At 38.8% G+C, this 27,953-nt stretch overlaps 1 protein-coding gene and 2 non-coding genes across 9 annotated transcripts; all 3 read left to right on the top strand.

Moving 5' to 3' along the window:
* On the top strand, window positions 1–27,246 carry NAP1L4 (nucleosome assembly protein 1 like 4). Of its 7 annotated transcripts, none has more exons than XM_062495555.1 (15): window positions 1–74; window positions 3,910–3,941; window positions 5,047–5,108; window positions 6,552–6,651; window positions 7,584–7,725; window positions 7,831–7,917; window positions 9,399–9,518; window positions 10,083–10,154; window positions 13,862–14,001; window positions 15,889–16,034; window positions 17,687–17,709; window positions 18,236–18,355; window positions 18,656–18,685; window positions 19,429–19,485; window positions 25,964–27,246. In XM_062495555.1, exons 2-15 carry the CDS (start codon window positions 3,928–3,930, stop codon window positions 26,000–26,002), a joined length of 1,152 nt encoding a protein of 383 aa, XP_062351539.1. In that variant the 5' UTR covers window positions 1–74; window positions 3,910–3,927; the 3' UTR covers window positions 26,003–27,246. The 7 variants fall into 7 exon arrangements, 5 of the variants coding, with proteins under 5 accessions (XP_062351539.1, XP_062351537.1, XP_062351536.1 ...); XM_062495553.1 differs by lacking the exon at window positions 1–74 and adding an exon at window positions 2,125–2,144; XM_062495552.1 differs by lacking the exon at window positions 1–74 and adding an exon at window positions 2,901–2,922.
* LOC134045876 (small nucleolar RNA SNORA54) lies at window positions 8,083–8,211 on the top strand. The gene has a single exon (XR_009933333.1). It is a non-coding gene; the product is annotated as a small nucleolar RNA SNORA54 (small nucleolar RNA).
* Window positions 11,354–11,474, top strand: LOC134045875 (small nucleolar RNA SNORA54). The gene has a single exon (XR_009933332.1). It is a non-coding gene; the product is annotated as a small nucleolar RNA SNORA54 (small nucleolar RNA).
* Window positions 27,247–27,953: the final 707 nt, after the last annotated feature.

Genomic DNA, 27,953 nt, shown 5'->3' on the forward strand with positions numbered 1-27,953 from the left:
GGCGCTGCCCGAGCGAGGAGGTTGCGAGGAGGCCGGTGGCGCTGCGGCCTCTGCGGCGTGAGGGGCGCGGGCAGGTGAGGGAGGGCGGCCCCGGGCACTTGGCGGGGACAGCGGACGCCCCGAACCGGGCGCCGCCACCGCGGCGTGGGACTGAGGATTCTGGGCCCGCTCACGGGCGGAGCACGGCGGCGGCCGCAACCGCCCGGCGCGGAGGGGTTTGCGCCCGGCCTGCCGCGGTTCCATTTTAAGGCCGGTTCGAGAAGTTCGGGCCGACGGAACGGTTCTTGCGTTGCTCCGTGCCTGGCGGCGGGTAACGCGGGGGTTCCGGCCGCATGTATGGCCGCGCTGCCTGGCAGCACGCCCGCCCTGTCCCCGCCCTCCCGGGGGAGCGGGGGAGGAGAAGGGCGGGAGGGCTGGTTGTGGTGAGCGCTGCCCTCGCAGCTCTCACGCCGCCGTGCTCGGGTTGGGTTAAGGCCTTCGCAGCTTGGCTGGGGTGCGGTGCTTTCGCCTGACCTCGGCCACGGTGGTCTGTTCCCGCAGCGCGGCGGGAGGTTTGGGGAGCTCGGTTTTGCATTTCGGCTTCCATGTCTCCCAGCTGAGGCCCTGTTTGGCGTTTTCTCTGCTGCTGCGATTGTTTACTACACACAATACTGGTGTCCATAGGATTTGCCAGACTCCCTTCCTGTAGCGTCTGCTCATGGCGCTTTAAAATATAAACTAGAGAAGCGAATGTGGGAATCATGATGGAACCAGAATCACTAGGCAGGTTTTTATGAGGTCATCTCTAAACAAAATAGTGTTCCTTTAAGAAAACTTCGGAGGTGAGCCTAAGTATTGCCGATGTCCAGGGCTTGTGGAACAGGTTAATGAGTTTCTTCCTCAAAATAATTTTTCATGATCCCTTCCTGCTATCCATACAGAAAGTATCCACCGTTTTGTTTGTGGCTTCCCACGGGGTTACGTCTCAGTGCCTCTGAAACGGAAGCAGTAACTTTCCCTTCTGATTTGTTGTAGTTAACGAAAAACACTTAGCAGCTGTGGGCAGGAGTCATCGTATGAGTTCAGGAGCCCTTCAGTTTCCTGTTTTGTATTTTAGTTGTTTTTAGAGGGTTTGTGCAAGGAAGAGAAAATTTATTCCATGTACACTTCTATTTATGAGTACATCTTGCCAGTCTGTAGATTTTCCCCTGGAATTTGTGCTTCAGGATATTGTCCTTGTAATGAACTCTTCCTATCCTGATGTGCATTGAGTTTACAGTTTCGTGCAGTTTTAAGTGGTTGATGGTCTGTGACATTTGTGCCAAAGTTGCAGCAGTAGCCTGCCTTGTGAGTGGCTTGATCTGATCTCCATCCCCAAAGCTTTATCTGCATGAGTAATTTGAAAACCGGGAACTGTTCAGATGAAATGAGGCACTATTTTAGCCTCTTAATGGTGATGGCAGCAATAATGACGAATTTTGCTATTATTTCCTTGGGTTCTAGTTTCTTTTTCATGTCTTCATTGCCTGTGAAGCTGCTTAGAAAGTATGAAGACAAGGGACATGAAGGCTCAGTGCTTTGGTGCTGTTCTTTTTCAACTGGTGTGCACTTAACTTTATCTCTAAAATTACCTTTCTCTCCCCTCCACTGCCCTCACCAGCTTGTCCTGAGGAGTTTTGTTGTTCACTCTGTGGCAGTGAAGTCAGTGCAAGGCAGCTGGAATGAAACTGGAAATTACAAGCTTTCTTCTGAGAAAGTTGCATCTAATTATTTATTTATATACTTCTTTTTACTTTCCAGTTGCTAAAGGCAAAACTCTAGGGATTGAAACAAGACTCGGAGTATGTATTTGCACCAGGCAATGGTGTTTTTCCTCTTCTTTTTTGTATTTGCTTGTTACTTGGTGAGTAGCTTTTGTCAGAACATGCCCAATTCATGTCTGTTCCAGTGGAGATGAATTCAGCTGCTATTAAAACATTATTCCACGTTTTCCAAACACACATGAGGATCTTGTCTTCCCTCAGCAGGCTTGAGAAGTAGTTTCCTGCAGGAAATACAGCACAAACAGCTGAGCAGAAGAAGTTTAATGTGGAGTAGAGTCTGTTCCCTTAGCTCGGTTGCTGGGCCTAGGTTGGAAACCACAAGTCTTTGAGGGTAATTTTTAGGTAATGTGAGTCTGCATTTTTAGTTGCCTGTTATTGCCTCCTCTAATAGTGACTGGGATCATATAACTTATTGGCTGAACTCTGATATTAGGTCAGTTTACAATGTTTTACATTTTTAGTTGTAGCTTTCCCCCCCCCCCCCCCCCGCCTTCTGTTACTGTGGAAGGAAAGATTCATTTATGCTCCTTTATTTCTTCAGCTGTGCAATTGTAAAAATCTGTTCTGCTCTAGCAGGTGGTTACTGGCATTGCCACTTCCTCTTGTTATGTTTCAGGCAAGAGGAAGTGTTTGGAAGTAAATCTGCCTGAGCTGGTGGAACACCTACTCTTCCAAAAGTCCCTTTATTTTGTTCCTGGGCTTAACCTGTAGGGTGGACTTCTAGGCTTATATGGGAGATGTAAACAACTTTGCGTATAATAATCTGAAGTACACTGTTAGTACTGTTGAAAACTAACAAAGCTGTTCAGCTCTGTTTGGAATGGTTGTGAAAGTGTTGCTTTTGCAGCTGAGAGCAGGATTCAGCATTTTCCAGATGGAAGAGTGCATGCAATCTCTGGGCTGCCGCTCAAGTTGGCATTAGCACTTAGGTTCTTCTTTGGTAGCTCTCTGTTGGAAGCTGGGCCTGAGATCAGCCTGTTTGGCCTTCACAGAGTTGGAGATACCAGACCTGTCAACTCTGATGAATGATTGAAGCTACTTTTTGTTCTGACTTTGACTCATAGACTGTCTGCTTTCATCAGAGTTTGGTAGTGGAAAGTACCACCTGTGATTCTCTGTGGTAGGTGGTGATTACTGGAATTTGTGATCTGCTTTTTTAAATGGGGGTAAAAAAACCCCAATCTCTGTTACTGAAATACACATACAGGTTTGGCTATTTCACCCCAGAAAAGAAAGAACAGCAGAGTAAGTTAGACAATCTGGCTCCCTCTGGTTTCTCAGGAGAGTGAATTTAGATATTGGGGGCTGGGGTAGCACTTGGTTCCAGTCATTGTTAATAAGGAGATTTTAATGTCTCTCTTTCCTTGTCATTTTCTGACTCCTGATAAATAAGGAGAAAATCTTTATACAGGAGATTCTGTCTTCCTAGCTACTGTCAAAACCCCTTCTCTTGGTAAATAATTTTTTCTCTTCGGTGTTCTTTTTGTCAAGCAGCAGTTTTAGGCCCATTGTAGAGCACCAGAAGCAGCTACTCACAAAAATAGTCTTAATTAGACAGACAAATGAAACATTTTTCTGCTTGGATGATAAAAGAAAAGTCATTTGGAAGTTATTGTCATTAATTCATTTGAACTTCAGTTGTTTTTTGCTCAAGTATGTTATATAGGCAGGGATTAAAAACTCATTGTTTACTATGATGCCGTCAGAGAATTAGAAAATAATGCATTTATGTCTTCCTCTTTGGCTCATTTTTCTTCTGATAGAATGCTGAGCGATTCCAGGAAATTGTGGCACTTTCCTTCAGACTGAAGACCCATAATTAGGTAGAAATGCATTAGTACCTGGAGTATTTAACAGAAGTAATAAATTCTAGGAGGGTTCAATCACCTGACAGACTTCAAAAACTGCACAAGTTTCAGTTTGAGTTGGGTATTGTGGTAGCCATTTAGTTTACTGTGAGGGATTGTGCATAGTGGATTTCTTAGAAAAGACAGCAGTTGTTAATTTGTATTGAGGTTTAAAACAATGACCTGTTCTATTTTCATCTTCTGTTGAGGTAAACAAATTACTGTTCAAGTATATTTAAATGCTACTTTTCAACTTGCAGGTGGATACAAGAACACAGATGGCAGATAACAGGTATGTTGAAATTAAATCAAGGTGGGTAGAGCCAACTGTATATGTGGTGTTCTGCAGGAGAGGTTTTTGGGTTTTTTTAACCTGTGATGAGTGGATTACCAGACTTGGATAAAAATAAAATGGTAATATTTTTCTAAATGCTCTAAAGAACAGAAGAACCTTAGTGCTTCTCTGATCTGTGTGATTTAAGTGTGCAAAAGGGACCTTTTTTTCCTTGTTTATGTAGTATTTTTTTGAGCATACAGTATTTCTATGGAACTGCTGCAAATCCACATGTGCTGGTGCTCTTCTGAGGCTTGCAGTGCTGGATAAGCTGGTCTGTCCATACCTGATAATGCCCATTTGCATATGTGATATCTCTTTTGGTTTTGTGTGTGAGTTAGGGTTAATTTCAGCAATATCCAGTGTGCATTTTGTGACCTCTAAACTGGCAGGGAGCACAGGGAATAGTGGCTGGCTGTTGACTCATGCTGGGCCCTCTCCTCCAGCACAGGAAGTGAGATTGAAGACATTGCAGCAGGGAGATGGGGAGGCCGGGAACATTTCTTTTAGAATAGGAGTGAATGTTTTTATCAAAACAGCCTGGTAGAGAAGTTGGAAAGAGAGCTTTTATCTCTTGTTCATCTTCCTTTTCTACCTGCATCCTTTCTCATGTTTTTCTTCATCACTTATACTGAAAGTGTCTCTTATTTTCATTTGTGAGTAATAACATTTTCATGTGCAGAGCGAATGGCCACATGATTCACAGACTGAATCCTGCACATGAATGGCCAGCCATTCACATAATAGAGATGAATTTATCTGTCAAAGGTTTCTGTTTTGAGCTTGTTGTGTTCTGTTTTGAGGTTGGTTCGTTTTGTTTTCGTTTTTTTTTCTTTGCCTTACATTACCTTGCCTTTGCATCCTTTTCATTTCAGATCTAGTTTTGTATCCAGACGTTGGAGTTTTCACAAGCTTGAAAAATAAATATTTCTTTTATTGGCTTACTTGTCTATAAAATATGTCTGTAGTAAACAGAATAATTCAGAATAACTTGTTCTTAAATGCTGACATTTGCTGACAAATGTGATGCTATTTTAATATGTTACCCTTTGAATTCTTTTAGTAAAACAGAAGATACTGCTTCAGATTCTCTGGAGGCTGCTAAAAATGCAAGCAACAAAAAAGGTAAACAATCCATAGTAGTAGGTGACATTACAGAAGTGGAATAAGCCTTTATAGTCAAAACTGAAGATATGTTCACAGTTGAAAGCAAAGCAATAGGTTTTAGGCTAACTGTGCACTTTCTGATGTTTTCCATGTTTATTGCAGCCAAAACCAGAGTGAAGGCTGTATTTTTGTATGTGTTGTGACTGGTGCTTTAGCATTGCCTGAAATGACCCACTAGACCCTGCAATAAGGCCTGCAAAGACTGGCTTGTAACATCATTGTCAAAATGAGCAGTGCTGTTTGTATACTAGTTCTTTACTGTCTTGCTTCTCAGAAAGTGCATCTTCAGAATGTGTCTTGGAAATCTTTATTCTCCATTAGTAAGCTCTGCTGAGTAGTGATTCTTGAGTTAATACTTCTTTGTGCAGGAAAGCTACAGTTCCACTGTTTCTTCAAATAATCAAATTTGTAAGTTACAGTGAAATACGTTTCATATATGTGGTCACTGATTGTTCTTTACGTCTCCCTCATTGTCTTTTTTTTTTTTAAGAAATCCTTTGTGACTGGCAGTTGGAAATCACATGAGAACTGGTAGACACCATTGAATAATTTTTAAAGTCTAGTTGGGTTGAAGAAAAAACCAAAAAAAATCTGAAATAAATAAGAAAAATGAAGCAACACACAAACGCAAGCATGTGAAAGCTTCACCGTTTTAGTGTGTACTGTGCAGTTTGTTGGGTTTTTAATGTCTGGGGAAAAGAGCACTGAGAAAGAATGGAAAGATGTGAAAAGCAAAAGTCTTCACACCATGACACCATGCATAGTTATTAGTGAGGGTTTTTAAGACCTAATCAGAAGTGTTTTAGGTCTGACCTCCTGTAAAAGTAGTTTTCTGGGAAGTGTTGTGATGGTCAAGGAATCTTACAGATTGTAAAATCATCTTTAGGTAAAAAAATAGTAGTTGTCAGAGTTACAGTGCTGTGCAGCTTATTGTACAGTACACAAAGTTGGAAGGGTTTTTTCAGGAGTCACACTAACTGGAAAACAAATCGTGGAAGTATAATTCAATGGTTCTCCTGCAGATTTGTGTGTGGCTGTTCAGGTACAGCTAATACAGAAGGAGGATAGAGAAACTTGAGTTTTGTACTTTCTTACATAAAGGGAGAGCAGGAAATTTGCCTATGTTGTCAATGTGCTACTTGTTTGCGAAAGCAACTGATAGATTTGCAAAGAGAAAACTGCTTTTTATATCATTATCCAACTTTATATCACTGAAATCTGGTCCTGAAATAATTGTCTGTGCTAGTAGTAAAATACTATTTTCACACCTCAAATAACAGTGGTGTTATTTGAGGTGTGAAAGTAGTGAGTATTTTTACTGTGACTGCTGTAAGACACAGTATGACAAAAGCACTGTAAATCTATGCAAATTTGTTGAAAAGGGGTTTTCTGTCTTCATAGAAAAGCTGGCAGACCAAGTGATGCAAAATCCCCAGGTCCTGGCAGCTCTTCAGGAACGTCTTGACAACACATCACTCACTCCTTCAAGTTACATTGAAAAGTAAGTACTGGGCATGATAAAATTCTTGAAAGACTGGAAAAATAATAGAATATTATTACTGTGCAATTAAGGTAGGAAATAGGAATAAATGATTGACTAAGAAAATGGTTTGCTTAACCTGTGATTCATAGTTTCTTACTTCTGGAAGGAAGAGTGAAGTTTTACTTTATGCAAACTTGCAAGCAAAATTTTGTCCCATTCAGTATTTACTGTGGCCATTTATTGTTTTGGATAGAAACAATTCTCCTCCTTTGTTTCCTTCTGTGACCTTTACTCTGACAGTGTATGTGCTACATTGGCTGATGATTTCTGTAAGATTGCTGTCCTAAATATATTGCAAAGTTCAGGACCTGTATTTCCTTAGTTTGTAGCTTAGTTTTACATTGACTGTAAAGTAGATTTAAATGCTACCTTTAGTAAATACTTACCCTTTTATTTCTTGACTGAGATTAGCTAGTTGTAGACCTCTTTTTAGAAAACACGCAAGTTTTATAAAGAGATCTTTTTACATGACTGTATCTGAATGTTTAATAATTTAAAGTGCAGATGGGCAGCGTGTGCTTTACAAGTATGACTCTATGAATCGAAGCTTTCTCCTGTGGAATGCACAGTTCTTATTTTTCATAGGTGGATCAGCACAAATCTAGTCTCAAAGTTTAGGTGTAAACAAAGATATTAATTTCAGATATCTGAACTACACGGGGAGGGTAGTGGCCTCAGGGAATGGAGCAGAAGATAACACCTTTGAGAACAACTTGGGTAGGAGAGGATTCTTTAAACTTTTTGAAATAGGTAGGTTTTGGGGAAACGTGTGTTTGACATAAGCCATTTATTTAAAAATTGCACGTGGTTGTAAGCAACCTGTTTCTCAGTAATATGTGAAATAATACTGAGGCAACTAACTTTTAACCTTAAATAATTTTGGTCTTTAGTTTTCCTAAAGCAGTGATAAGAAGAATTGATGCCTTGAAAAAACTTCAGGTGAAATGTGCCCATATAGAAGCTAAATTCTATGAAGAAGTACATGACTTAGAGAGAAAATATGCAGCACTCTATCAGCCTCTTTTTGATAAGGTGGGAAAATTGCGTGTATAATTTTTATATCTTTGTTCATGCCAGTTCTGGTTGCATAAATATAATTTTATGTCTTCAATTACATTTTTGGTTTTTTTAACACAGAGAAGAGAGTTTATTAATGGAGAAGCTGAACCCACAGATGCAGAGTCAGAATGGCACAGTGAAAATGAGGATGAAGAAAAACTGGCTGTGAGTATTAGCCTGAGTCACCTACTGTGGATATATCAGATTATCTTTGTGTCAGTGATGTGTTCTTGTGATGATTACCCTGTTACGTCCAGTGAAAACTTCTACACCATTAATTGGGCCTTCTTTCAAATTTGTGACTTGTGTGAATTGATGAGTTGCCTTTGTTGGCACTGTTCGTAACCTGTTAACAGCACCTTCCTGCTAATGGGTTCCATTCCAGTGCTACATGAAACCCTAAGATAATAAAAGACTGGTCGGTTCTCTGCCTGTCACCATTATTTTTGGGGGACATCATTAGCTTTGATTTTCATAAATACAGGTGAGACACTTGTCACACAGTCATAAAGCAGAATCAAGCTAACAAAATGTCTGCTTTGCTGGTGGATTCCTGCTTGCCTATTGAGTAGGAGCTGCCTAGATTTAGGAGGCATAATATAGTCTGTGGGCTGCCTGTTACTTTCCCAGCATAATTTCTGGAGATGTGTGCTCAGGCTTTGTCTCAGAAAAGTGACCTACTTTGAGAACTCTTTTTGTCATTCTGTCAGGTTTTCTTTGCATTTTTTCCTTAGCCTGATTTCTACTAGGTTGTTTTGAATGCAGTTCTGTGTTCAAAGTGAATTATTCTCTTTCTTTTTACTGGTCTCCTGAGATTTAGCATGACACTGTGCTCCATGTGCATGAGCAAAAAATGTTCCTTAGGCTCTGTGTAAATACAGCACTGACAGGCCATATTCCACACAATAAAATCAGAAACGTGGCTAGATGGGAAATAAATTGCAGCTTTGTATTCTTGGCTCGTCATTACCCAAGCAACTGTCAAAAGCGTCTCAAATATCTGCTGCTATCTAGTGGTTTAAAAGGAAAGGTGCAGCTAATTCAGGCTGAATTTCCAGCGTTGTTTAGGATTGAGAAATTACTTCCTCATTCTTGTTTTCTCTAACATTTGACATCAGTTATGTGGAGGGCATCCTTTTTCCTAAAATAGTAATAATTGCATGCAGCGTGATAGTGAAAAATACCTGTAAAAAACAACTTTGCAAGTATTCTTCAAATTGGGGAAGTTAAAGCAGGATTTCAGAGGGCAGAGTTAAAATTTAAATTCTGAGATGAAATGCTGTGGGTGGCTTATGGAACTACAGAAATGGGATTAATAGAAAAATAGAAATGCATTTATATTTTTTCTCTTTCTATAAAGTGTTTTAATTATTTCTGTTTGTTGAGTCAGTGAAGTAGACACTTGGTCTATTTTGTCTTCATATATTGTTTCAAATGAATTGAAAGTAAATCTGGATTGTGTATATGTCAGTTGTGTCAATAAGCCTTGTATCTCAACTTCATTTGCAGGGGAAGAAAATAGATTTCAAATGTTCCTTAAGCACAGATTCAGAGATGGCAATTATTTTGTACTTTTGTCTCTATTTAATAAATATACTTAGAAGTCACAATTTAATTTCTCAGCTGTTTCTGTATTTCTTTCCTAGGGAGACCTGAAAAATGCAGTGGTAATAGATGAAAAAGCAGAAGAGACAAATGTCAAAGGAATTCCAGACTTCTGGTTTACTATCTTTAGGAATGTAGATATGCTAAGTGAATTAGTACAAGTAAGTTTCTACACTTAAAATAACCTTTTCATTTGTGTTAAATGAATTACTGCTTTTTCCATTACTAGTCAATCCTTGTGGAGTATGAGTTAATCCTTTGGTGTGAGACACCAAACATCTTTTGAGTCTTTGGAGTCCCTGAAGATGCTTGAAATGATGGACAAGCATTTTTAGTTTAATCTATAAAGGATTATTTTTGCAAGGTTGTTAGAACACCTGTGGATTGGCTGAATTTCATGTTAAATAGCTTAGGTAGTAATGCCTGCACTCTGCACTTGTATTAGTTGCTTTTAATGCTGTTAAAATGCTGGTGTCTGTCTTCCTGTGAATCTCACTGGTAATAAATACCCTGAATGAAGTTACTGTATCTTCATCCAAGCAGCTTTGTTTACTGAATGTGAGCCCTAAAATGACTGAGAATTGGCTACTATGATTGAGAAGTTTAGATCCAGATCTTTACTTTAGCTGAAATGGTTGAATTAGTTACAAAGTTTGGCTCTTTCTTAAAGAGAGACTGTTTCCAAATATTGCTGCTGAATTGGATTTTACTTTTTTTCTGCTTAGGAATATGATGAACCTATCTTGAAACATCTGCAGGATATTAAAGTTAAGTTTTCTGAGCCAGGACAGCCTATGGTGAGTTTTCTCTGCTTGTTTCTCGTGGAGATTGTAGTAATGAAGTGGGCAGCATTCCAGAATATTCATTCAGCTCTCTTTGGCTGTAGTGTGGGGGGACTTTTTTTTTTAAGCTATTATTTTCATGCTTGGTGTGGAAGATTTATCTTCAGCTTTCCTGACTCTTTGCTCTTTCATCCTAAGTCTGGACAGCTCTAGCATTAGTGCAGTATCTAGATTAAAATTCTGGATTAATTCTGTCCAGTTCTTGCTTTCTTTTTCTCTCTCAAATTCAAGTGTAGCTGCTCTTAGTAATACAGTTACATGGCTGCTATTGATTTGAAAATGAATTGTGGGAGAAATTCTGGGTATCAAATATTTTATCGAAAGAGATGCAACTCAGTAATACTCATCAAAGACATTCATTATAGATACTGTGCCTATTGAATAGAATAGAAAATACGTTAGATAGTATTTTAAAAGTGTACTTGGTGAGAATTTTTTTAAACTACTACTTCCTTTTTTATTTTTGGAGATTTTTTCTTGTTTGTTTGATGTACAAAAACAAATGGCTGTGTTTGTTGAAAAGAAGTTGTTTTGCTGCATATTCAGTTTATGCAGACTGTACTTATTCCTTGAACTACCTTTGAAGGTGAAGCAGGGAGAAGGATGGAATTTGAGCCTAAACATACTTTCTTTCAATTTTGTCATTGTGGCTTTTTTTCTTGTGTTTGGTATTTTTTGTTTTCCTTTATGGAGTAATGGTCTTCTGACAATACCTGAAATAAATGCAAGACAAGCAACATAGAAGATTCACATAAGAAAGATGGAAGGGCTTCCTCAGAATGGCTTTTAATGGTTAATAGCAAGTTGGGTTTGGGTTCTTTTGGGTTTTGTTTTTGATTCCTCATTGTCTTTATTCTACTAGTACTGAAACACTCCAGCTGATAATAGGCAAGAAAGTAGTTTGACAGAGAAAAACTGAGAATTACATTTCTAAAGATCGCTGGGGCTTAGGGATAGGATATGAGTTTCATGAAGAAATATGGATATGAATTGTCTAAGCACAAAGTAAGGCATTCTAAGAAGTTGGCTGTTTTAACTTGAAGCATATCTATTCAGTGGCATTTGGATGAGCTGGGAATAGGGTTTTTTTTGCCTACATCATTATGTTCTCATTCAGCTTTGTTTTATAATTTAAACACTAGATTTATCTGGCCTTGCACTGTTCGTAACCTTTTGACAGCATTTTTCTGCAAATAGGTTCCATTCCAGTGCTACATTAAATCCAATAATGGAAGGCTGACAAACTCCATGTCCCTTCTGTATTTGGAGACAAAGGATGTGCTCCTAACTGCTTAAGTGTAACCTGTTCTGCATCTGTGTGGGACTGTCTAATCTGCAATTCTTTGTAGAAAATTGGTGCAGCAGTGGTAGCTTTGTACTGTATGAACTTGACACAAGCAGTGTGTCATAGATGGACTAATTCTGTTGGGGTTTAGGTTTTGCTGCTGAAGGAACACATGATAATTAGGATTTTTTTGATTTACTGTTGACCCAAAACAATTAATTGTAGTTACGGAGCTCCAAAAGCAGATTTAGCTGACTGCAGTTAGTGTTTCAAAGTCCTGTTTGTTATGGCCTGCACATAGAAACTTCTATCTGCGTGAGGCATGAGTGACTCCATTACTATTTGCTTTTACTTATTTATAACCATATGGACAAGTAAGCGTTATTTATATGTACATGTATTTTATAATTATCATTTCTATTTACATATCTATTTGGATATCAGGATCCTTAGCTAGCTTATTCAGATCTGGATGATGCATCTAGGTATAATTTTAAAAAGGCAGTTTTATTTTTTCTTTTTTTTTAACTTCATGAGAACATACTTAATTTAAAAAAAAAAAAAACAAAAAAACAAAACAGATGTCCAAATAAAGAGTGTTTGAAAGGTTAGTACAACACTTCAAATATTATGTGGAGCTTGAAGCTTCTTGTCTCCTAATTAGCAGGTATACAATGAAATGCTGTGTACAGATATTTTTGTCTTGCTAGCCCTTGGGATCCTGCATGCTAAGCAGTGCCACTGGTTGGTTATTTATAGCCCCAGTGATGGTTTATGGGATTATTTGGGTGTGAGTGTTCGTCACTGGTAGTGGATAAGTTTGTAACTCTTCCCCTGAGCATGTTTGCCCGAGAGAGATTAGCCGTAGCTGAAGACAGCCTCCAAACCATGCAGCTGTCTTGAGCTGCTTTAAAGGGAAGTGAAGCTGACCTAGGCAATGTGAGGTCAACACATATTCCAGTGTACTGCTGGGTCCCAGTGGCTTCCTATCCTGAAGCAGGGGGTATGGGGGTTGGGAAAGCTGCCGTTACCATTGGACTGCATCACTCCTTGACCACTGTCTTAGCAGGTATGAGTCATGTGAGGAGATTCTTGGGGCCTTAGGAAGATTAGGGGCCTTTGGGAGATGGGTGAGGGATAAATAACTGTGATGAACAGGCTGTTGTCCCAAGTTACTTACCTTGTCTGTGCATAAATAGCCTTGAAAAAGATGATGGCAAGGCAGACTTGGTGATAGCAGAGTTTTCTGGCCTGAGTCTGAAGAATGGCTTGGGAAGTATATTCAGGGCCAGTCTTTAAGCAGTTATGTAATCTGTTTTGTATGCAGATTAGGGCTAATTCATAAGGCATCTTACTGGGAGAGTAAATTAAATATTTTAAGGTAACTTAACACGTGCTGTGGCTGGTCAGTGGTGTTGGAAGCTTTGGCTTTTAGTCCTCCTTTTGTGCTGCACTGACCTGCAGACTTTTTCCCCCTTCAAGCCACTAAATCAATGTTGCCAAAAAACCTTTATCCTTTATTATTTCCCCTGTTCCCAAGACAGCTTGAGTTCCATTGTTCCTTAAAAAGTTCATAGTTGATGCTGAGTGCAAAGTGAGCGTATGTGCAAAGTTGAGAAACCTTTACAGATCTGAAAATTGATGCATCATGGATGCTGTGGTTTTTTGTAACTGGAGCCTTTTGTTCTCCATGTAAGAAACTGAATGTCTGCAAACAGTTTTTGGGTGCTAGAGGAGGTTCAAACATAGCCAGAAAAACCTGCTGCAGGCTGTAAGTGATTGAGACATGCTGGTTGTAGGATTCAGTTCATGAAGTCAATGTTCTTCTGCAGGATTTTCTATTATCAAGTGGAAAAAACCCCTCTGGTTCCTGGGGGAGTGTGCTATTTAAATAGACTGCTGCAATCTAAATTGTGCTTTAATTGGAAATAAAGTCTAATTCTCTTAAGATCATTATATTGATCAGACTTGGGGGAGCAGCAGAACCACATGGTGGTGTTCTAGTGCTAAAATGACTTCAGAATAACTTCATCCCTAGTGCAAGGATGGTGAGAGGCTTCCATAGGAAATGAAATCAAGACTTTTCTCAAAATACTTATTTCTAAGGTTGCTTTTTAAGACAGCAGTTCTGTATGTGAAGGTGAATGAAATGTACTAATTGCCGGTTTATAATTTGAATCTAAGCCAAGGTTGTTGTAGCTTCTTGTGCATTTGAAATTCGTTGACATTCATAATTTCCTGGTTTTGCTGTAGTTTGAAATATGTTTACCATCAAATTATAATTTTTTAAATTTATTTTCAGAGTTTGATTAATGATAATTATGTTGATGCACTGTTTAATAGTTGAAAGTCAGTGGTAACATAAAATTTCTTCCAGTCTTTCTCATTAGAGTTCCACTTTGGGCCCAATGACTACTTTTCTAATTCAGTCCTGACAAAAACATACAAGATGAAGTCGGAGCCAGACAAGACAGATCCCTTTTCATTTGAAGGACCTGAAATAGTTGATTGTGAGGGGTAAGGAAAACTGAAATTCAAAAATACTTCTGAAGTAAATTGTTACTGACTGCAAAGCTGGGGATGTTTGTAGGGATGATGATGATGGTGATGTTAGTTTCAGCATGCACAAGTAACAGATGCATAGATGGATATACATTTTAACATTGTGTACATTTTAAATTGAACACCTTTGGAATTCAGTTATTCTCTAATGGAGGTCACAAACCTTTTATTTCCAGATAACTGGGTAAATTATTTTTAGTCGTTGCTTTTCACGGATTACCCTCCTCATCAGTGTGATAAGTAGCTTTGGACTCTCTTAGATTCTTGTCATCACCTCAGCAATTTTTATTCCAGCAGGAATTAGTTTGTTATTATTAGGCAGGAATAGGTAATGTGTATCGTGTGTGCTTTCAGCCTGTTTTGAGGCTGGAACATAAAGACCATGCAGTTTGATCCTGGCAGCTGTGGCTAATGCAGACACTTTTTTTTTAATTTTATTTTTATTTTTTTTGCAAAACATGTTCAGAAAACAGCTGCGCATGGTGAATTCCCATGTCTGTTCTGGAAGTCTATTGAGTTGAACACCACATCATAGTTTTTTGCAGGTAGAGGAATCATTCCATCTAACCTAACCCTTTCTCTTCCCATCCGTGATCTCTGTTCTATAACCAAATTCCAGTGCCACACCAGAGCAGAGCTGACATAAATGAAAAATGGCTTTTGTATCCTATTTTTCTTAGCATCTAAGTATTCTTTCCTTTTGTTGAATTGTGTTGGTTTTTAGGTTTTTTTCTTATCCCCTTCCAAGGACATGTTTTGCTGGTTTGGTTTTTGGGGTTTTTCTAACTGACACTTAAAGATATGCCAAATACTTGGTTTTCTGAAGGCATGCTGACAACCTCAAAACCTCTTGACTTTCGGTGCTACATGTTGTTGGCCTTGTTGAATCCAGCATTCACTTGCAGTAAGGCAAAATGTCTTGGATGTTTAGTGGAAGTTGTGCCTAAGTAACAGACTGCTCCTTTTTGAAGGAAATTTAAGTTAATTACAGCAAATTATTTTCTGTTTAAGTATTATAAAGGAATATAAAGTCCTGGATTGCTGATTTGTCAAAACTTTGATTTCAGTTGATGTTTCCTGAGAAAGGTGGTAGATATGGTACAAGTAGAGCAGGAAAACATGTCTGTGCCTTGTTATATAAGTTAAGTATAAGACTGGTGACTTTGGCCATCTGTTTCTAGGACAAGATATTTTTTGGGGCATTTAAGGGTTACTGTGACACTGTTATTTCCATTATAGGAGAATTAGCTGTGTTTGCCCCTGTGCAGCTTTCGGTAAACTTGTTTGAATGGAGAGAGACTTTTCATAGAGTGTCAGGTTGTAGAGCAGCAGAATAGAACTGAAAATTAGGCTCTTTTCAGATTGATATGCATGGCTGCCAAGTCAATCTGAGCACTGCTCTTTGGAGAGCTCAAACATCCCTCTCCCTGGCCACTCTTTGGACATGCATTTTTAGGGTAAATGGACACTGCTTTGACCTGTAGTTAAAGGATGTAATGCATTTTCTAACAGTCTGACTGATGAGATGTTTTCAGGAATAGCTTAATCCTGTCCTTGGTTACAGAAGTCGAGTTGTCGGGCCAGATGCATTGGATTATGGGTGGAGTAGGGGCAGTGATTACTCTGCCAAGACAAAATTGTATAGTATTTTCATTTAGAGAAATATTTGACCTGTCCAACATACACATCATCTCTAGGACTAGGATCTACTTCGTATCTCAAGCAGCTTTATCTACAGAGTGATAAGTCACCTTGGCCTCGTGTTTGCTGCTCTGCTGTTCAGTTCCTTTTTTTTCCCTGGTGCCTTGTGTTAAAATGCTGTTTGTTATGTGGTGTCTCTAGGTGTACCATTGATTGGAAGAAAGGAAAAAATGTTACAGTTAAAACAATCAAGAAGAAACAGAAACACAAGGGCCGAGGCACAGTTCGGACAATTACTAAACAAGTACCTAACGATTCATTTTTTAACTTCTTCAGCCCAATAAAGGGTAAGCTTGGAAATTAAGAATTTAGGATCCTTAAAATCTTAAAATGTGTTTATATACATATAATTGTATTTTTGTGACTTAAACATTCAAACTATTTACGCTGCTACGTTGTATAGTCCTTACTAGAGGAAGATTGCAAACATCTTGCCCATCCAAACAGATTATTTTATTCTGATGTTATTCTGTAGAATTTGACCAATAGGTGTGCAGTGTAAACAGGATTCATAGTATGGAAAGAATCTCTTGTAGACTCTCTTAAAGAAGTTGACACGTTTTACCACAGGATGGCTCCATGCATCAATTTGTTTCTAATGTGCAGAGCAGATGTGTTCCATTGTTGGTCAAGCTATAGCATAGCGGTTTCATTGAAACCTCTGTCAAGTGACAGAACTTCCTGTAGTTTCTTCTGTGATTAATTAGTGATCCCTGATAGTCCATACAGAATTGTCTCATTTTCCTAGTCTAATGTTACATGTGTACTCACATATTAAGCAATTCAGATGGATTCCAAACCCATTATTTTTTTTTCTTGGTACATATTTCACTGTCCTCTTCTGCAAGTATAGGGAAGTAGTTCATTTTGTGGAGACTAAAGGGGGTCCTACAGGAAAGGCAGTGAGGGACATTTTGCAAGGGCATGTAGTAGCAGGACGGGGGAGTGGCTTTAGGTCATGAGAGAGCAGGTTTAGGCTAGGTATTGGGAAACAATTATTGATCGTGCAAGTGGTGAGACACTGGAACAATTTGGGGCATCCATAACTTCTCTGGGCATTCTTGGAAGTGTTCAGTGCCAGACTGGATGGGGTTTTCAGCAACCTCATCTCAGGTGTCCCTGCCCACAGCGGTGGGGGTGCCATTTAGGGGTGGTTTGGTACAGAAATGTCCTTTAATTTAGTTGCTGCTTTGGGGAAAGGATGGAGATTTGTCCTGTTGGTGTTATGTTCTTTTGAATACTCAAAGGGTACACTTTGGAATTAGCTGTATAAGTTAAGGCACTCACATCTGCTGGCAGTGGATACTTGCATTTTCAGTTTGAGAACTGAGCCAAATTACTACTTTCACAGTAGATCACGTGGTAGTGCAGAGAAGGGAAATACTGTTTGATTTGTTGGGGTTTCTTGCATTGAGTTGATTTTTTTGTTGTTGGCTTTTTCTTTAAACAAGCAAAACACCCACCCTGTTCTATGCTGGCTACAGTACTGGGCCTCTTTTCAAGAATGCTTTGCAGTTTCACGTCAAAATGTTCATCTGTTTAGTTCCAGTTGTTTTGGGGGAGAGGAGATGATTTGCAGTGCTCCAGCCAAATGAAGTTACTGTGATTACAGTATTAATAGAGAGACCAAATATGTTCATCCACATGCCCTCTGAACCTATCCTTGTAGAAAGAGTATTTCCTTGTGCAAAAATCTTTGACATCCAAATGGCAGCTTTGATGCTTTAACTACAAGTGAGATTCTTCGAAGTGTGATTTCTGTAGGTTTAACTTAATAGTAATCTGAATTGTCATAGCTTTAATAGTTATCTTGTGAAGTCTTCATAACCTGTGTTTTCTAGTATGTTAATGTCTTTATACTGTGTTTTGTCATCTTGAATACTGAGGTGGGTGAGACTATACAAGTATTTCTTAAATTTGTTGTATTTTCTTTTTTCAGTGTCTGGTGATGGAGAGTCATTGGTAAGTTTTTGAAATGGCTCAATTGCTCTTTGCCATATCCTTTTTGCCAAGTCACTGTACAGTGACTGTAGGGTTCTTTTATCAAGTATTTTGTATTTTTGTTGTTTTTTCTGCTTTTGGCAAAGCTGGGTTTCACCTTGCTAAAGGTGAAGGATACTGTCAACTTCTCCAAGTAATTTATTGACAGTTCACTGTTGAACAGCTCGCTAATCCAAGACATCTCCAGTGGTCACTATTGGGAAGGTCATTATTTTCCCTTGTCCACTCAGCAGTACTGCATGGCTGGTACCTGACTTCTTTATAAACCAGTCTGGAGCATTCTGAAGAGTACAGAACACATCAATTCTGCAAATCTAGATTTAGATGTTTTTGTTATAAAATTAAGTATATTGAAAGTACCTGTGACCTGAAGGCTGGTGATGGTAGTGTGATGTTTTTCCAAGCCTCTTACTTTGAAATATTTTCATCTGCTTCTGTGTCGCACATCGTATTTGCAATAGAAAACTCAAACTGACTTGTCTTACAGGATGAAGACTCAGAATTCACTCTAGCAGCAGATTTTGAAATTGGACACTTCTTCCGTGAAAGGATAGTCCCTCGTGCTGTGCTGTATTTCACTGGGGAAGCTATAGAGGATGATGATAACGTATGTATGCAATTAGCTTTTTGTTTTTTGGTCAGCACATAGAAACATTCTTCTCCTTTTCTGATTAGACCAGGGTGAAATATTAATTATGTGACAACAACAACAAAAAAAAAAAAAACCCTGAAGAGATTCCTGATACATGGGGACAGGAAAGAGTCATTCAACTTGCTATAAGTAGTTAATCTGCTTCTCAAAGGGGTCTAGTTTCAGTTACAGCATTTGAATATGCTACACCTATTACTGCAGAAGTTTTTATGCAAATACTAGCAGAGCTAATTAAACCTTGGGTTTGTTTTTCAGTTTGAAGATGATGAAGAAGGTGAAGAGGAGGTGAGATGCACACTGTATTTTTTATAGATTACTGATTACCTCTTCCATTCCAGTGCTAGGAATAATTCTGTGTGGAGCAGAAAACAGTTGTTCATAAATGCCCTTGTGCATTCTTTCCAAGAGTTCAGCATTAATAACTTGCAAAACTGCCTGTTTTTTTCTTTTCATAAAAGTACTTTCTGCAAGAGCATACAGCCATTTTTTTATCTAGTATTTTGAAAGCTGTTTCCTAACACTAGTCCAAAACTAAAGACAAGCTTTTTTTTCTAGAATTCTGTATGATAAGTATCTGTTCCTTAGGTGGTAGTGCAATTCAGCTGTCCTCTTTTAGTTGTCATAAGCTTGAATGGGTCTTACCCATAAGCTTTGGGTCTTACCAAATGCAAAGTAAAAAAGGGAAAGTGTGCAACTGGTCACCATACATAATTTAGGCTGGCTCTGGTCTATTTGCAGTAACGTTGTATGCACACACACTATGAAAGGCTTTGCACAAAACTGGGACTGCAGCAGCATACATAGGAAGGTTGCTTTAAACCATACTGAGACCTTTATATCATGTTTTAAAGATTTTGCATTTAAAACTTGAAAGATGCTGAATTCTTTTAAATCAGCCCAGTGCTGACATCTGAAATGCTCTGGAATACAGTGATAATTTAATGTGCTACTTTGCTTTTTGTCCATTACAAGAAGTTGCACTTTTAACCTGTTTTAATTTCTGTTAGTTTATCTCTATTTTGTCATAGGAGTTGGAGGGGGAAGAGGAGGGAGAAGAGGAGGAAGATGCAGAGAGTGATCCCAAGGTAAGGACTTCTGTGTGCTTAGTGATAACACAGGTTATAATCATGAGCAGTGTAGCTAAGGGCATGATAGTTTGTGAAAAGATGAATCAAAAAAACACCCTAAGCTTCTGACTACAGTGTTTTCATTATCTTTAGCACTCAAATTGCTCTTAAAAGAGAACTTAATGTTTCCATCAGTTGAGAAAATGCACGTTTTGACTTCCAGCATGCACTAAGATAATTCCCAAACTGTGTGCCTTTGCTTCTTAATGGCATGTCTGTGTAATGCTGATACAGTTTTCCTTTAGAAAGGTCATATTCAGATGTTCTGTGGCTGGACTTTAAGCTAAAATTAGTCTGACAAATCTCAACTAGCTTGTTTATTTTCTTTTCCTTAGAATTGTTCTTTATCATTGTCCTGATGGGCGCAGGTTAGACTGTGCATGTCTGTACTTGGTTAGAAATCAAAACATGTCAGTCCTCAACTTTGATTTTTAAACTTTATGATACCTGGCTTAAAATTCAGCCTTGAGGGTTAGTGTTCCTTCTGATAGGTATTTTTCAGTTCTTCAGTCATGGTAAATGCTTGTATTTAGTGAAGCTGGGACAGTGATGACAGACTTGTGTTCATATAGTTCTTAAAACATCAGCTTTCAGTTTTTTATAAAGACAGATGAAAAAGTGAAAGGCATGCAAAACTGCTTGATCTTTGGATAAAAGTCTTAACAGCAGCTTGACATGTCACTCTTCTGGTATAGTTTTATTCATCATCCTATCATTAGTAAATGGTTTTTGTCACTATCAAGAGTCAAGTTTGTTTTTCTTTAATGAGAAATTGTGTATGCTAAAGAAAGTCTGTCTTGTACGAAGATCAATCCAGATGGGTTAGATTGGCAAAAATCAGTATTTTGACTCAGCTCTGTAGGACTCAGATGCAGTGGTGTTCCTGTAATGGGGAAAAAGTTGGACAGCTGAGAAACAATGTTAGTTTTGCATCAACATATGTTTGTGTGAAGTATCCTTCTAGAGGATCTAGTAGGGAAATAAAGCTGAAGTTATCTTGGAAGGTTATGGTTTTTGCCTCCTGTATTATTTTGTACATTTCACTTTTCATCCATGCTGACAGTTCCTTTCAATTTTTTCCCATTTAGGTGTAATATAAGTCTGTTATTCATTCATACATTTCTAGGTAAGGTGGAATTCCATTCATACCTAACTTCCAAGACTCCATTTGTAGTCATGCAATGTGGTTTGTTTTCTAGGGTTTTTCTGGTTTGTTTTGTTTGTTTTTGTTTTTTTTTTCCTTGTATGGGGAAAGGAAGTGGGGCAATGGTGACTTCAGAGTTTAGGTTTTATTAGTAAAAAATAGAAAGAAGTGGGTGTAGATATGAGTGCCTTTAAATCATATAATTAAAGTAGATTTTTCAGAATGACTGCCTTCCTGGCACACTTTCTGCTTTGCCTTTGTAGCAGTCAAACTGTATGTATTTCATATACACATGATAAAAGATACTGAGAATTATCAGACTTTATTTTTCCTTGTTTCTGGTTTGATGTTGCATCTCTCTACTGTTTCTAATGCACTTGCAAATTATTTCTTAAATATCTTCTCTGCTCTTCCTGAACTCCTCTAAGTCATCAGCTTATTTAGTATACCTTTTCCAGCATCTTCTTTATGCTGCCTGACAAAGGCAGGCAGTCACTCTTAGAAGCCTTTTCTTGATCTTCCATGATTCTGCACAGGTATTGTTCTTCTGCTCATCTCTCTATTTAAAAGAAGAAAGAAAAAGTTCCTTTTGTTGTATACTGTCATCTTTCACCTTTCATCCCATTCCTCACAGAGAACAATGCCTGCAACAGCTTCCATACTTCTTCCCCCCACCCCTTGTATTTTAGGCTCTTTATTTAAAATAAAATAATTATTTTAATTATTTAGAAGAAGCTATAATCCTTTCAGCTTATTCCATCTGCAAAGATAATGCCCTTCCTTACCTTTGTTAAACTCAAAATGGTGCTGTGCTTCTGTGTTGGTTTTTGGTGCCTCAGCATACGTGCACTGATGGTTCACCTACAGTTAGTAGAACATCTGTCACAGTGTTTGTCTGTCTGTTGTCCTGCTGCAGTTTGTTACACAGCTGTGTTCCCTCCCTGCAGTTAAAATTGTCAGCCACTGGCTTGTTTTTCAAGTCAACTTGGAATTCTTTTCTTTTTTTCGTTTTTTTGACATTGAAGCCCCAGTCATGTCCTGTTTTCCATTCTTTCTCCTGCTTGTACCGTTTTCTCTTTTTCCCTGTTCCTTGCCTTTCTTTGCCTTCCAGTCCCCACCCCCTGCTTTTCTTATCTAGAATAGTTTTCTTTTTCCTGTACACAAGAATAATTGGTCTGTTTTCCTTTCAAATCCAGTTTCTCCTTTTCAGTCATTTCTGTATTACCTCCTTTATTGTTGCTGTACATTTGCTGCATGTCAACACTTTCTGCTTTGTGAACTTTTCCTCCTTCCTTCCTGTGAGTTTTAAGTACATTGGAGTTGTTCAGATACAACCAGATCATTATCATCTCTTACACAAAGCACTTGTGCCATATATAAGTTGTGGCTTTGGAAGACTGAGCAGTCAGATGATTGACAGTAGCTTCAGAAGATGCTACGACACTGGATAATTTAGCTGATTTTGTCTAGTGTATTTTTCTATGTGCTTGCGTGTCCCATTCTTTAGCTGCCTTTATTTCACCTTGCTGAGGCTGTGCTTCAGTTGAGAAGTAGCTGACAGGGAATGCAGAGTGCTGGTTTGAATCATGAGCAAATGGGCTGCTCTGTGTGTATGAGACTGCATGGCTTCAAGATCCTTTGTCTTCTGAGTTCCAGTGGCAGGACCTGTCAGCAGCAAATTCATTTCTAGAACCAGTTGTGGGAGGAGTTTGGGTTAGGGTTGCATACTTAACTCCAGCTAGCTCTGGGTTTACCTTCTGATATCCTTGTCTTTTTCATTCAGTAACATAGAATAGGAAATAAAGATAAGATTCAGCTTTAGGTCCCGTAATTGGGCTATTCCATTGAAGATGTTTCAGAAAGACTTTCTAGCTTCTCCATGGAAAGGACATCAGATCTAGTACCTGCTGCCTGCCTTGGTACTGCTGTTAGCAGCAGAGTTCTTGGGGAGTCAGATGAGATCTTGATGATCTGTCTGTTCCTGCATGGCTACCTTAGCAGATGGGAAGCTTCCCAAAAAGTGAATTGGAAAAGTAAGGAGATCAAGACTTGATTGTTCTTTGAATCACCTAGGAATGTATCTTTCCTAGTGTGTTTAAACACTGAAGACTAACAGAAATTTAATGTTCTCTTCAGGATCTTTTTGATAAAACAAAATTGTTAAAATAAATGGCATGGAAATTTTGGGCTTATGTCCCCATCGTCTAGGACAGCAGTTTGACTGGATGGGCAGACATGGTGGGGTTTGTGTAGGAGCATCATGAAAGCAGTATTAACTCAGACCTACTTTCCTCTCTGTTTCAGCTCTCTGTTCTTGCAAATTTTAAGTACATTTCAGTAATGAGCGGCAGTAAACAAAAAGCTCTACATTGCTCTTTGTTAACAAAAGAGAAAATATAGGTGGGAGTCTCACTCAGCTTCGTCGTGTCCATCTCAAACTGAAATTAAAGGCCCAAAGTAGTTTAAACTCCTTGCACAGAATAAGTGACTATGAAATACTTTAAAATAAAAAAATTTAAATCCTACCAATTTTAAGATTAACTTAAATCTGCCTTATGGTTACTGTAAAGAATCTGTTTACAACCAGAAGAATTCTTCTCTCTGTAGCCCTGGTAGTGATCTTGAGTACATGTGTTTACTGCTGAATTTATTTTTAAATAAGATGTAATTCCTCCTTTGCCAGTTCAAGTTTCTCTGGTCTTTATTGCCTGGCCAATGCACTTCACTACTTTTCTAAGATATCATGGGAAGTTAATTTAGGGAAATAGAGCATAAAGCGTAACCTTGCCAGGATGGGGTGATAAATGGCACAGGGGCTAAGGCAGATCAGTGGTAGTGGTTGGCTGACCCAGTGTCACCAAGTCTGGGCTCTGCAGGAAGAGCAGGCTCAGGCTTTAAAGCCCAGCCTGAGGGAGTGTGGATGTCAGCTCTCCATCACACTCACAGCTTGGCGTCTGGACCCTGATCTTACAGGAGCCAGTAAAGGGCAGAGATGAGTTCCAATGTGCATGTGCCTGCTGGAGCAGCTGTAACTGGAAGGGAATTGTGGTCTCTTTGTGCTGGTCTCCTCTGGGATTAGGCTGTGAAATGCTTTGCATGAGGCTGAGAGTAGCTGAAGGCAGTGTGGAGCTCACATGCTGACTTCCTCAGCAAGGGCAGTGCTGTGTGTTAAAGTGGTGGAAGAACATGGATTATGTTGGAGTCTGGATCTGAAATACTGCCTTGATGCTTAGGGCCTGCTTAAACATTTTGTATATATGGTCAACACAGATACACCCTCGAGTGTAACATTAAAATAGCATTATTTGTCTCAAAATCCTCCAACAGCTGACTCAGATCCTGTAACCCCTCAAACCGTATTTGTTTTTTTTTTTGTTTTGGTTTTTGTTTTTTTTTTTTGTCTGAGAGTAGTAATAAACACTGAAAGGTCCTCTAAAAAGAGCTTTGTGATCTGTGACTCAGTTTTTACAGGACAAACAGTTATATGCAGTAAATGTGATTTAAGTGTTTACAGAAATAAGGAAAAGATAATGAAGTGTATTAGGAAATATGACAAGTGTTTTGCTTGATCATTAAAATTTGGCAGAAATGGTTGCAGTGGTCAACTTAAGTGTGTCTTGATCTAAATATAACAGGTGAATAGGAAGGAAGGAAGGAAGGAAGGAAGGAGGGAGATGGAAAGATTTTTTAAGTACATTTTAAATAGCAGGTTTGTTATTTTATCATGGCTCTTATCCAGAATGCAGAAAGGAGAGGAAGTGATGCTGTCTGCACACTACTCTGGCCATGTTCAAATACCAAACAGTTAAAAGAATACAAACCTTTGGAAAACTTCAGATAGAAATGCTGCTGGTTTTTGCCCGCCCCTCAATAAAAAGGAATGGCATGCAATGTACTACCAGTGGCAGTTAAATTTTAATTTAAGAGCAAGAATGCTAATTTTGTGCTCTGGGTAAACATATCCCTTTTTCTGTATTTAGTGCCCAGTCAGTGCAATTCAGTTCACATCAGTGTTATTTGGAACTTCAGGCAGATGAGAGAGAACAAAGTTAAATTTAGCCAGATGTGCTGGGTGAGGATTATCACAAGGAAGAAGTGTGAAAGGTCTCTGGCACATCCGTGCATTTGGCTCTAATCCTGAATTGCAGTGGGAATGATGGTGACCACTCTGACCTTAAAGCAGTTTTGGTGAGGAACAGAAGAACAGCCTGGATTTAGTGCAGATTATCAAGGGCAAAACTTCATGATAAGGAAGTTTAGATTAGTTGCACCTGTTCTTCCTCGCTAGAGGCAAAATGCTTCAGTTGCCTTAGCTCTTGGTTACTTGATGTATACTGAACTTGGCATGGGTACATATTTTATAACACCTAAATCTCTTAGGAGAGTAACTAAGAAACATTTTACTTTGCATCAGTGATGTTCAGGGTGTCATGTTTTATACCTGTATTTTTCTTTACTAGACTGCAGCTGGTTTCTGTGACTGCTGTTTGTGTAATAAAGTATATTAAGAATGGTAAGGGGAGAAGCAAAATGGGAATTCACTGACTAAATTCTCCTGCTTTCTAAGAATGCTATTTTACAATGGAAAGAATCAAGAAGTGCAGTGTAAACCTGAAGTTCTTAGCTGTTTGAATGCATGTTCTCATTCCCAAATACGCTTCCTTTTGCCAAAGGGGAAGTTGTTTAACTACCTAATGAAAGTGTTTCTACTCTTACATATTCAAAATAACATACAGTCTTCTTGCCCAGTGTTAAATTGTTGAATTATTACCTGCTGGTGATGCAGAACCTAGAAGAAATCAACACATTAATTACATTTTTATCACCTTAACAGAAAGGGCAAGGTTCCCAAGGAAAAACTCAGACGTGCTGCAGAATAAGCAGCCTGCCTTCCTCTCTCCTCAGAGCTGGAGGAGGTGGCAGTTTATTGTTAAAATTGTTTAATAGGATGGAAGTCAAATAGAGGTTCTGGTTGAGGGGAGTAGGTGGTGGTTTCCTTTCTTACTTGTGTGAACCTTGGCCTACAGGATGCAGTGTTAACAGCACAGAAATAGATAAATTATGGGGTACCAAGCAGCTGGGGGCAAGGGTATGCCAAATAAATGTGGTGACTTGGATGGACCTTTATGATGTTTTCATAAACTTTGAGTTTTCATGCAGTATTTTTGTACATGCTAGTGATACCTAGTTAATTCAGAACTGCATAGCCAGTTTCTCTATATTTGTTGAAGTGTTTTCTTTTATGCCAGTTTGATTTTTGACTCTTGATTTTCGCTTTTTCACTTTATGCAGAAAGAGTCCAGCCAACCTGCTGAATGCAAACAACAGTAATAAGGAAATACCACTTGGAAGTGATATTTGAACAACTTGTAACAAATAGTTGGATACCTGGCCTGCAGTTCAGGATATTCTATCGCTGCAGCACAATCTTATTAACAATGCTTAAAATTAATTTGTTTTAAAATGCATGATTTTCACTAACTTTATTGCTTAACATGTACAGTGGCAACTTCAATGCATTTGGGAAATAAGAGGTTTAAATAAAGCACACTCTACAGCCGTTGGTACACTGTAGCTAAGTATGTCAATAGGCCTTTAGAGCCTTCTGCCCTATGCATAGGGGAATAGTCCAGACTACCATGTGAGGATTATCCATTTTCTTGCTCAACATTGAAAATTGTGGAATAGCAATGTCCTGAGAAGCTAAAGTAAATGGATTACATGTATGGTAGCTGAAACAGATAGAGCAATATGACTTTTTTGCTAGTTCCCTCCCCCTTTTTTAACGTTTCTTGCGACCTACAAATTGATCTAGTGCTTGAGCAGCTTTAAATGTCATATTTATTATCTCAGTACAACCAGTTGAGTTGAAGTAATTTTACTTCATTGAAGAGGGTGTCATATTTGAGACTTAGTTGTTCATCTTACTATTTATTTATTCATGTTTGTAAGTACTTTGACAGAATTAGTGCTTTTTAATAGTTTTTAATATACTTGAAAAATCTTCTTCCTCTTTTTGCATACAATATGGGTACTTGTAAAACAGGTAATTCAAAGTGGTCTCAATGTAGTAGTCTAGACAGAAGAAACAAACTCACATCAAAATGACAACTCTTCTAGATGAAGATCAAAATGCAAAGGCCAAACTGTTGCTGTTGGTGGAAGTGGGTTGCAGCCAAAGAACCAGACAATTTCCAGTAGTCTTATTTCTTAGTGTCCAGCATGAAAGGACCTTTCACTATGAACATGGGAATTTATCAAAATTAATCAGTTCAATAAATCTGAAGTTTGGGTGTCTTACTTGCAACACTGAAATTATTCCATTCCACAATTTGTTTTCTTTAAAGTTCTGAAGTCTACAAAACTACCTTTTGTTGTTGTGTGGCACTTGAGGTACACGTTTCTAGTTTCTGCATCCATTACCAACCTCTGGCAGCAGTTGAATAGCAGCTGTATCAACACTGTGACCAGGCATGTAGAGTGCTCCAGCCTTACCTTACACATTTGTAACTTAATACGGTGTTTTCAATTTGTACAGAATAGATAGAATATTCTATTAAAGTTGTGAAACATGACTGGTGGTGCCTGTCTGGTCCCTAATGCTTCCTGGGAGAAATCAGCATCCTGTTATGAATGGTGGAGTGTTAAACACAGCACCTTCCAGCTGTTTGGCCATACAGCTCTATCTGCCTTTGCCAGAAGCCAAAACAGGAGCTCTTTAAGTATAGCAGTGTACGGTTCTTTGATGTAAATCGGAACAAACTTGCTCAATTTGCAAGCAAAACAGTCTGGAATCTTTTGTAGGAGTTGGGGTTTTTAGGGAGGCAGCATCATTACACGATTCCACGTGATTCGTGCGCTTTTATCATGGACTGAACGAGGTGCTGGGGTTCAAACTGGTTTATGAATGTTAAGGTACGCCCACATCTGACCTTGCAGTCAGAAAATGTAACACTAATGCTCAGGTGCCATAGTGTTAAGGCAGGAAAAGGGATAGGTTCTGGGCTTTATTTTAAAAAACTAGTTTTTGTAATCTCATCTGACTGCAATGCATTCTGGCAAGCATTGAGAGAGCAATATGAAAACATTTCTGACACGGATAGGAATAATGAATGGAGCTTGCCCATGTGCAGACTGGCTCAGCACAGTGCCAGGGACAGCAAATAGAGAGGTTTGACCTGGTTTGTTTCTCTTTATATTGGAAGAAACTGAGTAATAGTTCCCCATCCTCAAGCAGTACTTTCCACTACATGGTTAAACGGGAGTGTTGCTACTTGGAGAT

The sequence above is a fragment of the Cinclus cinclus genome, chromosome 6, assembly GCF_963662255.1.
Source record: "Cinclus cinclus chromosome 6, bCinCin1.1, whole genome shotgun sequence".
Taxonomy (NCBI): domain Eukaryota; kingdom Metazoa; phylum Chordata; class Aves; order Passeriformes; family Cinclidae; genus Cinclus; species Cinclus cinclus.